The sequence below is a fragment of the Nelumbo lutea genome, chromosome 2 (genome assembly GCF_056320005.1).
Source record: "Nelumbo lutea isolate HS-2025 chromosome 2, American lotus-T2T, whole genome shotgun sequence".
Classification (NCBI taxonomy): Eukaryota; Viridiplantae; Streptophyta; class Magnoliopsida; order Proteales; family Nelumbonaceae; genus Nelumbo; species Nelumbo lutea.
In genome coordinates, this window is record NC_142685.1 from 26,681,464 (window position 1) to 26,700,654 (window position 19,191).

Sequence of the window (19,191 nt, forward strand, 5' to 3'; positions counted from 1 at the left end):
ACAAAAATATGGAGCTGTAGGAGAAGAGAAGAAACTGGGTGCACTTTCTGTATAGTTTTTCCAGAAACCCAAGAACACATTTTTCCTGCAATGCCCTCTCTCTAGGGTAATTTGGATGCAAGCTCAAGTTGGTTTGGTGCCAGAAATCCTTTTGAATTCTGACCAAGTGAACCTAATTCAGTAGTGGTGGCAACACAATTCCCATTTGGAAAATAAAGTATAACTATATTGCAAAGATATGTGCCATTTTCAAAAGCATATGGGATGCAAGAAATGATCAACTATTTAACAAAGTGAACACAGACCCCATCCAAATATTGAGAAAGGCTGAAAGTTAATGTAGTTACAAAGAATCGGGACTCAAACTCCCCAAACCATCAAATCATCAATCAGAAAAGGACTTACAACAAGTTTTATCATCAGAATTTCCGATCATTCTTGTTGATGGCTCATGGAACCCATTCACACAAATTGCATCTACTAGTTTGTATATGTTCACTCACAGGTCTAATCTTATCCTTGTAGAAGGGGAACCGTGTTTGGCAAGATCCCTAGCAACAGTTGAGCAATGGGTTGTGATTAGAGGACTAAGAAAGTTTTTTTATATGGGTGTAAAGACAAGTTTTTTGTTTCCAGATGCCAAAGCAGTGTTAACAAAGCTCAAATGGACAAGCAACTAGATACAGTGGGACCAGCAAGCTCTCTACAACTTTTTTGTAAATAGCTATGCCAGCCCATGTAAAGACAAGTTTTGGAACTTTTATCTCTTTTTGATAATATAAAAATTATGTATGTAAGCTGGGATTTTATTTTGCTAGCTCATGAAATGGCAAAGAGAGCTGGGCATATGAACTTTTTTGTAAATAGCTATGCCAGCTCAGTAAACCTCACCAACCTTTTTAAGAAACCATGTAAAGGGATCCAAATGTTCCCTTAACTTTTTGATAATGAATTTCCAGTTTTTCCTTGCAAAAAAAAAAAAAAAAACTTTCACTTAGAATTTATAACTGATGTGGGGCATTATAATTGGTTCCACACCCCCCTCCCAATGCATTCCCATTGCATTCAATTAATCCGAATTCAAATTGTAAAAGATGAAAGAAAAAAAAGAAAAGAAAAACTACCCATTTCAATAGCGTCATTTGAACAAGGTATCAACTGGCTGGTTGGTAAGATCTCTTGCTGATTGTCGCAGAGACTTGGGATCTAATGCTGCCTATATAGCACCACGCTAATTAAAGAAAAAGAAAATGGAGGCGGAGCAGGAAAGCTTTAGACACGCCCTTGGTTCTGGGCATTACAATGCGCGAAAAAATAGTTAAACCCAATTAATTACATTAAAACAGAAATAGGACAAAAAGAAAAGGAAAAGCATGCACAGATGGAAATGAAAACAAAATTTGCACATTTTAACTCAATTCAATTTGCAAGCTTCTGTCTCCCGTTTTCTCCTCTTTTCCTTTCTCTCTCCTCTCTCCCTCTTTCTTGACTTTGGATTTCTTGCCCATGAGAATCCTGCCCACGTTTATGGCAGCCATACATGGAGAGCATCTCATCCTCTGCATAGTATTATACAGGAGGAGATGTTTCCAATTCACGGGGATAGTGTGTTGTAGGTAGACGTGGGCAGAGATCCGGACGCTTTTTCCTTCTCTCCTTCTGAACCTCCCCCACTTTTCACTCCTCTCTTCTCGCTCCTCCACTCCCTTCTTCCCTTTTTTTTCTCCTCCTTCCCAATCTCCATGCTTTTTCTTCATGCAAAAATTTAGGAAAAAAATATCTACCTAAAATCCAAAGTTACAAACTCAATGGCCCCCACCTACCTCCTCTATAATCCCCCTCCCCCTTCAACATTTAGGCTCTTTCCGTTCACCAAATCTCCTCATTTTCAACAGTTTTTCTCTATTCAACATAACATGCAATCGTCTCAAGAAAAAAAAAATCTTTGTTCCCTCTATATTCTACTTCAATCCTAATGGGAAGTACTTATGGATTATTCCATAAGTACTTAAAAAATCTGTATCTCTCGGGCTTTCTCTTCATATTGGAATCGTTCAGCATGGCAACCTCCTAATACATTGGCAACTTTAACTCCTGTAGTCCACCAACCACCATCAACCCTCTACATGGACAGACATCAGACCGCAAGGCAACCACAGGATTCCAACATTTTTCAACCTAGGGAAGTTCGAATCTGAAACTCGATTATGGTGTCATGCTTATGACCAGTTTTTTACTTGACCTATACTAATTGATGATTAAGTAGAAATTGAATTCTTTTTTCTATTTTCTTTTTCACAATTATCATTTACTTTGTGTATATGAATACCAATTCTGCGATTGTTTTCTCTAATTATTATGCCTAGAATTTTACCTAGTATTGGAATTTGCAAAACTTTGATGACATATATCTTCCTAAATAGAATTTCCATTCTTAGATGTTACGTGAAATTGAATATATAATCTCTATTGGATTCTCCTTATTTGCTATTGCAAACCTTGAAAATGACATGTTACAGCTTCTTAAATTGAATTTCATGACCATTATTTCCCTATCTAATTAATTATTTGTTGGATTATATTAGTCATCTTTCATTCAAACATTGGCTTCATTCATCCATCAACTTGTTTCCTCAAAACAAAATCATACATCACCTGTACAGAATCAATTTTTTCTTCAAAGTAAGTTGACATATATTTGGTAGAAATTGACATTTAATATATATTGGATACAATCTATTGCAGATACTTGAATTATAGGACCTTAATCCATGTTTGGGAATGCTTGTTTGATAAATATGTACTTGTTGGATAAGTGCTTATCCCAATAAGCACAATGAATGTTTGGTGTAAAAGCACTTATTTCGAACAAGGGTAATAGGTATCTCCAAAAAATAAGAATAAACACTTGAAATTAAGTTCAAAACTTGGGCTTCTTGAATAAGTGCTTATTTTGAAGAATATGGACATATTCGGGCTTATTTCTTAAACACAAATAAGTGGTTATTGGTGTGATTGTCTTAGACCAAAATAAGAACTCATTTGAATAAGCACTCCCAAACTTAGCCTTAGTGACTCATATTTTAGTTACCATGGCCTCATTCCTTTATTTATTTGTTGTATACTGCTGTAACCAACATCTAGCATTTCATTCATCCATTGCTTTGCAAGGGTTTTCCTTTTCTTGGTTCTTATCAGAGATATGGTTTTAATTATTTCTACTGTGGTGTTTAAGATTAGAAGTCTCATTTTGCTCCTCCTCTAGACCATTCCAATAGTTTTAAAACATCTTTTCCACCTCTACTCTGGTTAGCCTTTCTTGGTTCTTTTCAAGCAATCTTCAAGCTCCATCTTCTTCAAAATCTCTCTTGCTCTTTCTTCCATTCAAAGGCGCCCTACTATCTCTAGCTGCCTCCGTCTTTGCCACCTCTACCCTGCAATTTGCGCTTACACTTTTAATAGAATTACCGTATGGGTGTTATGTAGAAGGATATTAATTTGATCTTTCCCTATAAACTATTTGAATCTCCTTTAGTTTGGTTTAGGCTTGCCCCACTTTGGATTGCCATATATGAGCTTCTCTTGTGTCTATGGCCTCTGTTGTGTTTGGACTAGGCTGGCACCGGGTTGTTTCTCATCACTCACCCTATGATTGCTCTTTCCACTCTCTCTCTTGAGCATCAAAATTTATCTTAAATATGTTTTGTTTTGATAGTTTCCATATGACCCATACTTGCTTTTTCATTATACCTTCCTGGTTGACCTATCCTGAAACTGTTTTTTATTCCTCTCCATCCATATTGTCCACATGGTGAGAAAGGCTAGTTTATACTTTCTCGGGTGCATGACTTTAAATTGAACAGATTATAGGGGAAACAGGATTCATGTCCCCATATATTTGGGATAAGGCATGGCTAATGTTAATGATTTCATATCTTTTAGAAAAACCATTTGTTATGGTTGTGACTTGAATTTTTTGTGGCGATCCACCTTACAAATCCACCTCTGAATTAAGTTAAGAGTCTGAAGGAAATTTTTCATAGTGGTATGTGGTGGAAGCGTAGGGGCCCGTAGCCCATTACTAACCACCATTGGGGTTGTGGGGGCGGTGCCCCTATTGCAGTACGGATCCGATCCATATTCAGCTATGGATTCAAACCAAATACGATGAGCTATGTACTTTGGAGGTTCTTTTGTATTCTTAATTTCATCTTTTGTCTTGTGAGAGAAGTTGAGAGGCTTTGGGTGTATTTGGGGTATAGGGTTTTCTATGAGTGAGTTTGTGAGTGCACAGCTCTGTGTTCTTCTCCATTGCTGATTTCATAGTGGATTTTTACTCCTTCACTCGTGGATATAAGCTATAAGTTGAACCACATAAATCTGTGTGTCTTCTCTGTTTACTTATTTTATCATTGTTTTTCTTTCATTTTTGAGTGCCATTTGAATCTACATTTCTGGGTTTTGAGCAACACCATTCTAATTTATTTTGGCAAAGAAATAAAATTTTCATTGTAAAAAAGGGAAAAAGTTTCAAATGTATTGCAAGAATCTCTTCCACCCATAGTTAAACAAAAAAATAAAAAACTTCTTACTGATATGATAATTTCGTTCTTCTTCTTTTATTGGAAAACATAAAACCAATGAAAATCAAGAAGTTGAATCTCAATTTGTTGTGCCACAACTGCTTATCCCATGCAATGTTACCCAATAAAACATGAACATGTATAATCCCGGTGTGCTTGAGTTGTGACAATTCCCTCGCCCTTATACGAGGTTCAAAATTTCGTCACGTATTAAGGCATATCATATCGCATCATGTATAAACTTTTTCTGTTTTTTGATATTTTCAAGGAAAGGCCTTGCTAAGGCCAGCAAGGTTCAACTATCAAGGTGTATTGATACTTATAATTTCAAACATACCCACCCACCCACTAAGGTTGTGTATGGTTTCACAGATAATAAGAGAACCGAGAAACTTGAGGAAAATTTGTCAAGGAATTTCAAAAACTTTATTTACTTTCCCTTTCACTCCATGTCAAACAAATAATAGCCAAAAAGGGAATAATCAGATAGCATTGACAGCCATTGATTTGCTCTTAGACATATCACTTGAAAAGCTTCGAAGAGGATGCTCATATCCATAGTATTTACTTTCTCTTCTCATTTTTATAGTTAAACAACTGAAGAAAAGAAAACATTACAAAAGCTGTCTCCACTGTTTTGTGGGTTTTAATTTCCTTGCTCAAGCTTCCGAAAGGAAGAAGAAGAGAGATTATACAAAAAGAATAAGACAAGTAAAGTCTTGATCTCCCATGATGTACGTGGTAACTCCTATTAGCTTTGCATGCTTCCCCATGATCGAATAGTTGGTAATAGTGGTTGATCTCCCACGGTAACTCCACCCATGGGAACGTTCTTCCATAGTTAGTTCCCTATGGTCATTAACAAAGGGCCTTTGGTTGGTGAATGTCAAGCTTAGTAATATGATAATGGCTTTTGTTCGAGGGGCAATATGAAATACTCAATGTGGAAGAGACTGGCACATGTAAGGGGGAGATTGTTGAGATTCACATGTGAGTAATGTATGGAATGAAGAGAATCCCACATTGGAAAGGAATGAGAGGAGAAAGAGACTTATATATAAAAGTGACTCATAATTCAATAGTCAAGGCTTTTGATTTGTTAGTGATGTCCATTTCTTGTATGTAAATCCTACATTAGTTTACTAATATGAAAATAAAGTTAAGAGTTATAGAATAACAATGAAGTAAACCAATTTTCTTTAGGTTCTCAAGAATTAGAGGGTTTCTCACTAGTCACCATTAGATATCTGCTTAATAAAGTTTGATGATTTATAAGAAAAAAATCATATAATTCACAAAAACGGTAAAAACAGTAAATGGGACAAAAAAATGGTTTTTTTTCTGACCTAATTGTCCTTTCTTACATTCTCACACATCATTACCAATTTTTTTTGAAAGCATCATACCAAATTTGAATAGTGATCATTATCCCCCTCTTTCAAGCAGCACCAACAGCGGTAGCAATTCAGCAGAGCAAGATCTTCATCAGTTCCCTCTTTTAATCGCTCTCTATTCCATTGTGTCTCTTTTTATCTTTCTACTAGTCAGGAGCTATGTGATGCACGACCTTTCTTAAACAAAATTGAAGTTTATGAACACAATGAAATTTCCAATTGAGATGATCCAATCCAAGTTGCACCTCCATGAAATTTTTAGGTTATGTCTAGCTAGTCTAACTACAATTCAAGTTGCACCTCCATGTAATTAAATTTTATTAATATTTATTAAATTCTATTAATTTTTTTATTGAGTTTATGTTAAATTTTATTAACACTTATTAAATTTTTCATAGAGTTTAAATTAAAAAGTAATTGTATAACTAATATTTTTTAGTGATTGTTAATTTTTTTCATCATCATCATCATCCATGCCTTGTCCCAACTATATGAGGTTGTCTACATGAATCCTATTTTGCCAATTTGTTCTATTTAAAGCCATATCTGCTGTTAAATTATTGGTGCTTAAATCATTTCTTACTACTTCTATCCATGTCCTTTTTAGTCTACCTCTAGCTCTTTTAGTCCCTTCCACTTGTAACAGATCACTTTTTCTAACTGGATGTGTTGGTGGCCTTCTAAGCATGTGTATGAACCATCTTAGTTACACTCTCTCTCTCTCTCTCTCTCTCATTTTATAATCTATTGGATCTACTCCTAATCCATCATTTCTATTTTTCCACTCACCCATCTTAGAATTTGCAGTTCTGTCACTCTCATTTTTTTAACATGTTGTTTCTTAACCACCCAACACTCTACTCCATGCAACTTAGCTTGTCTTACAATTGCCAATAGAATTTTCCTTTTAATCTAAATGATATTCACTTTCACACAAAATGCACCCCTCCCTTCCCAACTTGTTCTAATTCTCTTGGTGACAATCTCCTTAATCTCTCACTTATTATGAATTATTGAACCAAGGTACCAGAATGATTGTTAATTTTATTAATAAAAACAATTTTGTTTATTTTTATTATTGTTAAATAAATTCATATTATTTTCGTTAGTTTTGTTGATTTAAATTTATACTTTTTTATTTTTATGAATAATTAAATTTTATTCATGTTTACTATTTTTAATTTTACTTTCAAAGCATTTTAAACTAATATTTTATTAATTTATATATATAGTTGTATTAATTTTATTAATTAAGTTTATTTCATTTAAGATAGGTATGCTAAGTTAATAAAGTTGTTAAGTTAACTTAATTGGTGTCCATTTGGGAGGGCTTGCATGAAGTAGCTTCTAATATTACATGAGTTGAAAAATATGGAAACCCATAAAGCCATGTTTGGCAAAAAAAAACTGAAAATAGGCTACATGGATTGAAAATTTGACTTTCCAATGAGGCTGTCTTAGTTCCCGTTTGGTAGGGCTTTCACATGACTTCTGGAGTTGGAAGGTAAGCCCCACACAGAAAGTCGTGAAGCCATGTTTGGTGAAAAAAAACCATAAAGTCAAAAAAAAAACATTTACATGAGCTACAAAATTGACTTTCTAGTGAAGTTATCTTTAGTAGCCTCCCCAAAGTGTCTCTTTCAATGCAACTCAATCAATGTTGAATCCCCCTCAAATTGGCTCTCAAGCTAGTTAAGTTAGCCCCTGCTTGGGTATGTTTATTGGACAAATAAGTGCTTATCCTAATAAACACTTATAGTGCTTGGTGAAAAGTGCTTCTTTCAAATGGGGGCAATATAGATATTTTGAAATTAAGTTGTGAGGCAAGATAGACCAGAAAATGCAATAAGCACTTGAAAAATACCAAAATTTTGAATTTATTCAAAACAGGCTTATTTTCTGAAAAAATACTTATTCAGACTTATTTCTCGAAGACATGTAAGTGCTTCTTGGTGTAGTCTTGGCCTAAAATAAGTGCTTTCTCCAATGAATGTTTAAAAATAAATACTCCTAAATGGGAGCATAGTAGAGTTAATTAACTATCTTAATAAACACTCCTAACGTATCTTGACTACCCCTTTACTAATCTAAAGAAGAACAAATATACTAAAAACGAAATTTTAAAAATAAGAAAGGAGTTGCATTGTTGATTTGTTGCACAAATTCTACTTCTTTTTCTTTGGTTTGGGCAAAAGACAATCAAAATGGCTTGCCATTTTACTATAGTATAGCTTTGCAAATGCCTAAGCCATGTTTGGTTCAACTCTCATTCTTTCTCATTCTTGCCCAAGATGAAATTCTAAAATGGACAAGAATGGGTAAAAATGGATAAAATGAGAAAATATTGCTATTGACCAAATACTTTTTTCTTGAAAAATAAATTCTTTTCAAACTAACAAATGCCTTACGTTGCTCCAAATTACTTTTGTAAAAGTGTTCATAAAAGTACTTTGTATAATTGCTTTTGTAAAAGTACTCTTCATAAAATTATTTTTTATAAAAGTGCTTTTGTAAAAGTATTTTCATTCGTAAAAGTAATTTTCATAAAATTACTTTTGAAAAAGTGCTTTCGAGAAGATGCTTTCATAAAAGTGTATTTATGTTAGTGGTTTTTAACCATTGGCATAGACTTTCATTAAAGAAAGAAAATTGGCAAGATGGGGCATGATTATTTTTCATGTTGCAAGCTACTCCAATTTTTCATTCTGACAAGAATGAAGCCAATGACAAGAATTTTGTAACCAAACGCTCTAATATTATTCATTCTTGCTAAAAAAATGAGGCCCTGAACAGTGAACTAAACATGGCTCTATTGGATCAGAGGTAGTGACCTTTTAGGGTTGCCTGTAATAATCGTCAAACAAACAAAATCAGCACCATCAACATCACCGCTGTAAGAAATAAAGTGCAAAAACAAAGAAGAAACCAACTGCATAGTAGTCATCTTCTTGTAGCCTCATAACGAGTTATGACCCGATAAACCAGCTGCACCGGTCACACACCCTCATCAAATTTTCCTTGGATGCGTTGCTTCTTGATTTCGAAGATCTTCCATTATGTTTGCTGGGAAATGAATTAATTCTTTGAGAACAACCATTAGGGTTTTAGTCATTAGCCTCAAACTTCTTGCATTCATTAATTTGGTGCATCTAGAAAACCTCTTTTGTTTTGAAAATGAAAAGACATCATACTAACAACAGGAGACTCTTTGGAAAAACAAATGTCTCTCGTGAAGGGCTTTTTAGCTGAGGTAGCAACCTGCTACAATCTTATTATGTGTGCTAGTGTTACTTTTGAAATTTGGAGAGAAAGAAAATAAAAGAAAAACAATAAATAAATAAATGGTAGGGAAGGAAGGAAAAACCATGCAGATATGGCATGAAGGGGAGGAAGGAAAACCATGCAGACATGGCATGAAGGGGAGGAAGGAGAGCCATGCAGACATGGCATGAAGGGGAGGAAGGAGAGCCATTCTCTCTCTCTCTCTCTCTCTCTCTCTCTCTCTCTCTCTCTCTCTCCTTTTCTTCTTATTCTTTTATTCCACCTACCCCCTCTCTCTTTTCTTCTACTCCACTTTCTTCTTTCTCTCTCTTCCCACCTTTCCATTTCTGCAACTAATTAACCTTAGTTTTTATTAATTAAACAAAATTTATTAATTTTTTAAAAAGTTCTTTGCTTTTCTTTTATGAAAAGAAATATGTAAATAAAATAGAAATTAGGGAATAGCTGGTTATCAGTTTGGTTGATATATATCAGATCCTGACAACGTGTGACAGAATGAGGGGATTCGAAGGAAAAATCCCTTCAAGTCCACACGCACTCAATCCTGAATGGAACAAATGAGAGTAGGGTTCAGAGGAAAATCCTCTGCCGAAATAGAAACATTACACCCACAATGTCCAATTAATTATAGGCTAGATTAGCCCACTCTTTGGTGCTACTGAACATATAATCAGTTTTGTGTTACAAAGAATAAAGATGAAGTTCGTCTGCAGAGTAATTCTGATGGGTGAGAGGTGGTTGCAGAAATTGGGAACGATGCCCGTCATACAGCGCTCCGATATGCAGCAGAACTCCAAAGAACTATATTTCTATTAAAGATGGAACGTAACCACTAAAATGAAAAAAAAAAAAAAAAGACAAGAGATTAGAGTAAATTCGATTTATTACTCCAAAAGCACATAGATACAAACACCCATTACAGGAATTGTAGTAATTGCTCTCTCAGGCTCTCACTCTCCCTAAGGAGTTTTCCCAAACCCAAACCCAGTAACTGCACAGCGAAAGGTTGAACATGTTGATTTTAAAGAGCCTTTATTTGTGAGACAAGGAACAATGGGTTGGATTGGTCCAGTTGCAGTTCCGATTACATTTTTACAATTAGTGGTCACCTTCTGTCCAGAAGTTGCAGACACAAGTTGTACTGAATCCAAGGATATTTCACTGCATGGAACAGCGGAACTACAGTTCATATTGATGGCCACAGGGGTGCTTGAAGTTCCCATCACGTCAGAAAATGTAACGTTGCTTATGTGAGTGCCCGTTGGCTTCATAAACACAACAAGAAGAATTAATGATTCGGTTTGAGATCTAGAGAGAGAGAGAGTTGAGTTGAGTTGAGTTCTCACCAGGTCTTTGCATCCAGCTACCCAGCAGAAATAGTGTTGATCAATGATGATAGGGTTTTGGACATTGGTGAGCCTGATATGCTCAAAGGTGATTCCTCGACAGTATCCTTGTCCCTCCTATTGAAATAAGTTGAAGAGAAAAGAACGAAAGATATTGATGATTTAGAAGAATTATATAATCACATTAACAGTATTGAATATTCAGAATTTTATATAAGCCCATGAAATTGATCATTATTAGACGACTAAATGAACCATCAAATTATAAGAGACATTTCTCCAATTGATAAAGAGTGAAGATTTAATTACTTGTGGATGGGTTACTAATTTCATACCTCCCATGTCTTGATCCTTACACCATTCATGGTATTGGTGAGAGTAACATTGTTGACATTAATATTCTCCACTTTGGATGATGTACCTCCCATCCCCAAGCTTCCAATACTGCTTTCACCGGTAAAAAAATGGTTAGTTTGTAAAAATTAATTGATATTTTTAATCCTAAAAATTAATAATTTTTTTATTTATTAGGATGGAAGGAACTAGTAGTCGGCATTCTTTCAAGTTGGGGACTAACCCATTTTGAATATAGGTTTAGGTTTATCGAATTTCAAGCTGGACTTATCAAAAGGGATAAACCAGGTTTTAAAAATCTGACCAGGTCAAATGGTCTTATCGTCCAATTCAAATGGACGGCCCAATTTAAACAATAAAAAAATAATTAAATAAAAAAGGCTAATAAACCTTTGTTTGGATCAACATGTCGATGGTTAAACCGCCCGCATCAATGGTTTGCTGACCAAATCAATAATTTTTGGCACAGAAATGATTTTAGGGTAAAACAGAATTGATTCTCGGGTCAACCAGTTTCGGAATAAACTTACCTTATACCATGGCCAGGACCACATATAATATCTTTGACATTAATATTGGAAGTGAAATCCCCTATGGAGATACAGTCATCTCCTATTTAGCATTAAAAAAAATCAAAATAAGTTTTTTATTCAGAAATTGAGGGTGGTAGAACGGAGAATGTAGAACAGTGAGAAGCATAAAGGGGTAAGCTAGGAAAGATGATATAAATATCAAAATGATTACCAGCGCCAATGTCTGCACGTTGGATGAACATATTGTCGACTGCTTGGATGTGGATGCCATCAGTGTTTGGGCTGTTCTCTGGAGACCTAATAACAATTCCATCAATGTAAATCCCATTACACTGGTACACCAGGATGTGAACCTGTGGACTGTTGACGAACCGAAGGTTGCTGAGATGACATTCGTTGCAATTCTCGAATTTCATTGACTGTGTAACATTTTTTAACAAATTGTTCATCATCAGTTTTCTTTTCTTAATTTTGAGTACCAAGTAAATAGGTGAATAAATAAATGACAAGCTAGACCAATATTTGGGTGAACCAAATCATGAGCCAAAAAAATAAATTTCATGAAACCAAGAAAGGAAATTCTAGTAAATTAAACAAACAACTCTAGGATAATGGTGGATGAACTCTATGTCTACAAGCATTCTTCTACCAAGGGATGACCAAGCTAAGGATCAATTTAGGACAGGTAATGGAGGTAACGTAAAGTTGATGCTAACACTAGCCCATCCGAAGAACTTGAACCTAATCCAACACAGCTCAATTAATTTCAAAAACCCTGACCACATCAAACCCAAATTATAAGGCTCAAGATGCCCAAGGTTTCTTTACCTCATTTTCCTTTATATAACCTTTTTTGTACATTGGAATTGGTTGTGGTTGCACAGGGCTTCATCCCCAACTCAATACTTTTCAACTCAGAAACTTCCAACATTTTCTGGGTTGGTAGCTTTGGGTTTGGTCTCATGGCCAAGTAGCACCCTTGAAAGATCTATGATGATCCAAGCATCCCTATGTTTTAGTCGCCTCAGTCAGAGTTTTTCTCCAGGATACAACCAAGGTTTCAAATTTCAATATGATACATCTTATATTGGGCATATTGTATTGTATCTTTCAAATTCTGATACAAGATATGGTTTAGTAGTATTGTCTTTTTTCCACCATATTGGATTGTATTGGAGGTGTATCAGGCATATTGGTAGTGTATCGATCAATATTCTACAAAAAGGATATGAAAAAAAACAAAAAAGAAATAAAAAGAAAAAGAAAGCTTCTTTCCCCTAAAATAAGCATTCTTTCACCCACAAATGGCTCCACACTACAAATCTCATTTATAAAGTGCTAGATATGCAAAAAACACGTGTGAACCATCAATGTTTTTTAAGTTTTTTTTTCAAGTTTTAAAACATATTACAAAAATATGTATTTTTTTCAAATTTTCATAATGATTTTTTCCTTGAATACTTGAAAATATTTAAATCTATGTTAATCTACATTAAATATGTTCACAATCACTTTTTTATGTGTAATGAATAGATTTATACAAATTTTATGAAGAGATTTGAGAAAATATAAAATAACAAAAAAAATTGAAAATATTTTTTTATCTCCCTTACTGCCTATAAAGACTTAGTATGTTCTAGATGTATGAATTATCTGTCATATCCATAGAGCAATTGCAATTTCCTTTTTAATAAATTTTATTTTTGTTTTTATATATTTTTAGAATTAAAAATAAATAATAATTAATTATATTTTATGATCTAATCACAATGATTAAATATATTATAGATCTACGGATGATCTATCATGTCCATAGAGCAATTGAAAATTTTCTTCTTCAGTATTTTTTATTTGGATATATTATATAATGTTTATTTAATTTTTATTTTTATAATTTTTGAAAATAAAAATAAATAAGAATTACTTAATAAGAAATAATTATTAATTATATTGGCACTTAGAAATTGTGAAAATGCATGTTTTATGGTCGGATAGGATAGTTGGGTTTTCCCATCCCTTAAAACTTAAGAATTATAACTTATAAATAATAGTTAAGCATAGGTTTTTTTAATGAAATAATAATTGATTATGATATATTTCTTTGTAAAACCATTAAAATATATTAATTTAATGTATGTACACCTTATTGAGGCTTTATATTTAGTGGTATTGATGTATTTTTATGATTTATTGAAGCATTTATTGTGTTTCCATGTATATCCATGGGTATCTTAATTTTTTTCCGATACACATACGTATCCCCATACGTCTCTTAAAATTGCTTTTTTAATACATTTAGCATCTCTTAAAACCATTAAAATATATTAATTTAATGTAAATACACCTCATTGAGACCTTATATTTAGTGATATTGATGTATTTTTTATGATTTACTGAAATATTTATAATATTTTCATGAATATTTATATGTATCTTAATTTTTCTTCGATACTTAAACTTGCACAAATTAACACTATACATTTAGACTAACCCATTAAATTCACTATACGTATATATGTTGATATGCATGCATGCATTACTTACAGTTGGTGCCAAAGTTGTGCATCCCTGAAAGGGGAAAATTCCCAAAAAAGAAAAAGAAAAAAAAAACGACAGTTGAGTTAGTTAATTAATTTAAGAAAAACAATTTGAAATAGAAACCTAACTGAAAACATAATAAGAAATCTTATCCATTCTTATATATATTATATAGTAAGTGTAATAACACACCCACCTTGCCAGGATGATCTCTGCATGAATTATTCCACCAGTCAGAACCCCGTCCATCAATAGTACCAGATCCACTGACGCTAAGTCCACTCACATTATTGAACGCTATCCACCTTGCATCGATCCCCTCCCATTCTTTAATCGTGTTTGGTGCTATGATGCTTCCCATTATCTACATACAAATTAAATCATTTCAAAAACAAAGGCTCAACGTTAACAAAGATGATTAAAGAATCGAATGGGCCAAAAACTCCAAGAACAAAGGCTCAACAAAGCACCTTACCCCACAACAAAACAAAAACCAAACTTAGGCTAACACATACAAGACCCAGTTAGGACCCAAGAACCTAGCCTTCCCAAGACCCAGCCCTGTTCCAAAATCCAATAGCAGAAAGAAAAAGACCAGCAAACTAAGAATAAATTGAGCCACAACCCTTTTTCCCCTATCTCGGGTGCTGTGGGCACCGCAACTAAACATTGGTTGTCCATGCCGAATGCATGAATTGATGTAACAGGACTCTCTTTGTGTCATATTATAGTAAAAACCCTATTGACAGCCCAAGCTGTAGAACCTGAGCAGCCAAATTTTCTTCTCTCGTGAAGTAATCAATTCACATCTGTAGATTTTGGTTAAGCCACACCATAACTGATAACACCCATGTAGTGCAACCAGCTTATCAACTCAAAAACAATGATGGGTTTAGTATATGCTGGTCAAATTATTATCATGTAACGAGAAGTCCAATTTGTGTTAATTTATAGAAAGTATTTTTCATCTACTGTTACTGTTAACGGAAAAAGTATTTAGCAATTGATTAAAGGCTTCCCTTTGAGACATGAAAGTGTTTGATATAAGTCTACCTGAACATTGACGTTCTTGGCCAAGCAAGGACCATAAAAGTTTACAGGCTTCACCAAGAATGTCTTTCCCTCTGGAACAACCATTATAGGAATATCTGTTGATTTACTAGAACACATTGCATTCCAAGCCTCCAAAAATGCCTGTAATGAAAATTCATATAATTATATGATATTCTGCTTCAGAAGACATTATACGATCATAAGTTATAGGCCCATGCAACCCAAATTAATAAATGAAAATTAAAAAGACTAGGGCTATATATATGTTTGGTGCGAAGGAAAAGTTATTTATAAAGGTTTCCCTACCTTTCTCTTCCTTTCCCTACTTTTTCCTTCAAACCAAACACAGGCTTAAATGGTTTACCTTGGAATCATCCGTTTGGCCATCACCAGCAGCTCCATAATCTAAAACACTAAAGCTTGTTGAATCTCCAGCAGCATCCAAGCAAACCGGCATAGAACAAAGGCCGAGAACAAATAATAATACAGCTAAAAGTCCCTGAAAAATGGAAGGAACATGGAGTATTTATCCCCAATAAGTATCCCCACAACCTTAATAAGGTTCCATTGTTGGTTATAGTTGAGATACCATAAGGATTTAGAAGCTTCTCACCATTATAATTAATTGAGAAGGAAAATTAACAGAAGGCAGGCAACCCTCTTCTAACACTCCTTTCCTTCAAATGTAAAATGTAGACAATGTAGTTCGACCTGCATGCAAAACATTACATCTGTTCTATTAGAGTTTAGCTCTATCGCCTCTTATAACAAACCTATCTAATTGGCATTAATTCCTTACTAGTTTTGCTTCAAAGTCGTGATTTTATTTGCCTTGACACCACAATAGACAACTTTTTTTAACTCTGTTGAGAAGTGTAATCACACAGCCATGCCTTCTGCTGCATGCAGCTCTGAATGCCTCCTTCTGTAGGGGTATCCTGTCTTTGGTTTGAAAGCACTCTATATTTATATATCACGTTAACGGCTTGCTTGGGAAAAAAATCCAGAATTGGTTCCTTTATCTGTTATTAACCAATGGATGTGGATTCCTAGTCTGGTATTAACCTATGGAATTGGATGGTCTTTGACTGGGTCTAATTACATTCCCCTCTAAATCTATAATATTGACCTGTACCAACATGTTTTGACTAGTGTCTAATTTCACTCTCTCTCTCTCTCTCTCTCTCTCTCTCTCTCTCTCTCTCTCTCTCTCTCTCTCTCTCTCTCTCTCTCTCTCTCATTTCCATCTGTATCGGCTGGAAGACTGCCGAAGATCACTGCAGCTCCTGTAACCAGACACCCCACAGAAAACCAGCAACCACTCACCGGACACCTTCCGGCTTTATTCCTACAATGTCAAACAACCTGCTCACTAATCGCCCTAGCTCCCATCTCCCGCGCGTCCAAGCGCTATCGAACATAACCGGATAAACACACTGCTACCTAGTCTTCTATCGTTCTTTGCAAACTCAACTTCCAATAGCAGCACCTCTATCCACCCTTAGTATATAGAGACTCTCCCCTAACAGAACTGTCATTCGTCATCTTTGGCGTGTTCTACCATCTCCGTTGAACAGCTTATCCATGGATTCTCCTTCAAACAGGTAGCTTAGCTAGCATCCTATTCGGAGAAAAAAAACAAAGATAATTAAATTTTAACAGAGGCTAAAAAATTAATCCATCAGTAACAAATCAAATCTAATTTAGTTTCTAACTCAAAATGTGCAAGACTTGCTCAATACATGAATATTATTTTCTGTCACATGTTTCAGATAAAATGGGTTAGTAATTGCAAAATAAAACCTAATTTAATCTACTAAATAAAATATAGAGCTTAATATAAATTTATCATGTAGGTAATGGCCTTATGGCCGGGTCCCAAACAAAATATGTTGGAATAGTTGCTGTGTTTTCAGAATGGGGTAGTCATTAACTAATTTTTTATAAACCATGAACATCCCTATTCCCTAGTAAAAAGACAAAGAAACCATTATTAATTTTAATGGTAAAGATCAAAAGATAGGGGAGGTTTTGAGTTAATGCCCCTAATCATGATTTGGGGTGTGCCTCTGAAAAAAAAATAATGAATGTACCCACATCACTGCCCTAATAATAATACTAAATAATAATAATTTGTCATATAGATAATAATAATAATAATAATAATATATACCAATTAACCAATACTATACCTACCAACCAAATGGAATGATGCTAGAAAGAAAAAGGAAGCATCTTGGGAGTGTAAATTCTATATATGATCTTTTTTCCTCTTCTAAAATAAATTTTGAATGATGTTGGGGTCATGCATGTAAAAACTCTTTTAGATGAATGTATAAGTAAGTTGATCTACATTAATAAAGATTACTTTAAAGCACAAATTAAATATTGACTAATTTTACATTTCACATTTTTATTAACGAAGGGGAAAAGGGGACATCCAAACAAGTTACGGTGGCACCTTCATTCAGTTCATATAAATCATTTACAAAACCTTCACCTTTTATGTATCAACAATAATGGATTACTACCCATTACAGAAATATAAAAATTAAAAATCCTTCAAATTCCATTAAAATTATATTGAAGCCTAACTGTAATATTTACACACTATGGCCCATATTTTAGTAAGCATTGAGATCTGAATCAATGATAAGCAGACTTTAACATACTTGGTTGAGATCTAACTTTAACGTGCAGCTAATATGTGAATGCACTAATTCTTAATTTAAAAATCCTGCTATGCTGCTGTGTATATTTCAATTCCACTGTCCCATGACAGTCATAAAGATTTTTTTATAAGAGGATTGTGCTTCTGTAACACTACTCCAATCACTATTGACCTTTACACCATTCCCTTTAGATTATTTCTTTCTTTCCATATCCCCCCAATAGATGGAAAAAAAAATGATCAAATTACACATAATGCCGCAGTTTTTCCTAAAGCCCCTTAACAGCCAAGAGACAAGTATATGAGCACACTAGTTTACCAAGGATGACTCACTTTCAGCCAAATATTTATACTATTAAAAAGTGTCAATGAGGTTTAGATTATGGAATTGATTTTGCTTCTCTTTATTATAAGGGCTAAAACCATAATGTAATCAAACTACCACTTATATTAAATTCATTTTTTCCCTCTAGCTTATTAAGTCTTATATTTAAGGTATTAATTCTCATCTTCTATTGTTAAATCTAAGATTTACTGAATATTGAATAAAGAGATTTATGAACGTTTTATTGACCAAAACACCTAATTTAAGCTATTACTTTTCACTTCTTTCAATTTTCACTTATATTAAATTCAGTTTGTTCTTCCTTTTATCTGAAGTATTTTTATTTCTTACCAATAAATCTATATATATACACGGTCCATTTGTCTCCATTCACTAAATGAAATATTTAGCTTCACAAAAATGGAATCTACACGAGTGTAGATAGAGTGCGGGTGCGAAAATTTTAACGAAAAAAGTTTCTTTCCAATCTATGACTTTTATGGGGACCAACGCATGTAAAAACTCATCAATTAATCCCACCGATCAATGGTTTTTTTGCTTTAAAGTTTTAAATTTAATTTTTTAAATGTTTATAAGAGTTCTCTTGGTCCTGGGAATGGCACATATAAAAATCCATCAAATAATCTCACAAACGGTTTTTGTTCCAAGTTTTTTTAAATGTTTTTCTTTAAAGTTTTAAATTTAATTTTTAAATGTTTACAAAAGTGAGTTCTCTCGGTCCTAGAGCGACACATGTAAAAATCAATCAAATAATCCCATCGACCAATGGTGTTTTGCTCCATGTCTCTTTTCTCGAGTTTGCCTATTTCCAAACTAGAGAGGGGGAGGAGGAGGGGCGGCGAAAGAGAGAAAGAAGGTAAGAAGGAGAGAGGAATGAACGAGGGAGAGAGAGAGAGAGAGAGAGAGAGAGAGAGAGAAGGGAATGGGTTGGGCGGTAAACAAATTAAATTAAAATGTATTTTGGAGAGTCCAGTCATCAAGTCTAACTCCGTTAAATTTAAGTTTCAAATGCAGAAGGTGGCATGGCAGTTTTCTATTGGTTGAGACAGAAAATTTTCTGTCCCCTGTGCTTATGTTTTTTATATATAAAA

General features: G+C 34.1%; 1 protein-coding gene across 1 annotated transcript; it reads right to left on the reverse strand.

Moving 5' to 3' along the window:
* Positions 1 to 10,124: 10,124 nt before the first annotated feature.
* Positions 10,125 to 16,075, reverse strand: LOC148869384 (putative polygalacturonase At3g15720). The gene is made up of 11 exons (XM_088968347.1): positions 15,883 to 16,075; positions 15,697 to 15,794; positions 15,448 to 15,582; positions 15,084 to 15,224; positions 14,227 to 14,394; positions 14,037 to 14,060; positions 11,704 to 11,911; positions 11,490 to 11,571; positions 10,941 to 11,049; positions 10,606 to 10,722; positions 10,125 to 10,524 (listed from the first exon to the last, which is right to left on the reverse strand). Exons 2-11 carry the CDS (start codon positions 15,697 to 15,699, stop codon positions 10,219 to 10,221), a joined length of 1,293 nt encoding a protein of 430 aa, XP_088824473.1. The 5' UTR covers positions 15,700 to 15,794; positions 15,883 to 16,075; the 3' UTR covers positions 10,125 to 10,218.
* Between the last annotated feature and the right edge of the window lie 3,116 nt (positions 16,076 to 19,191).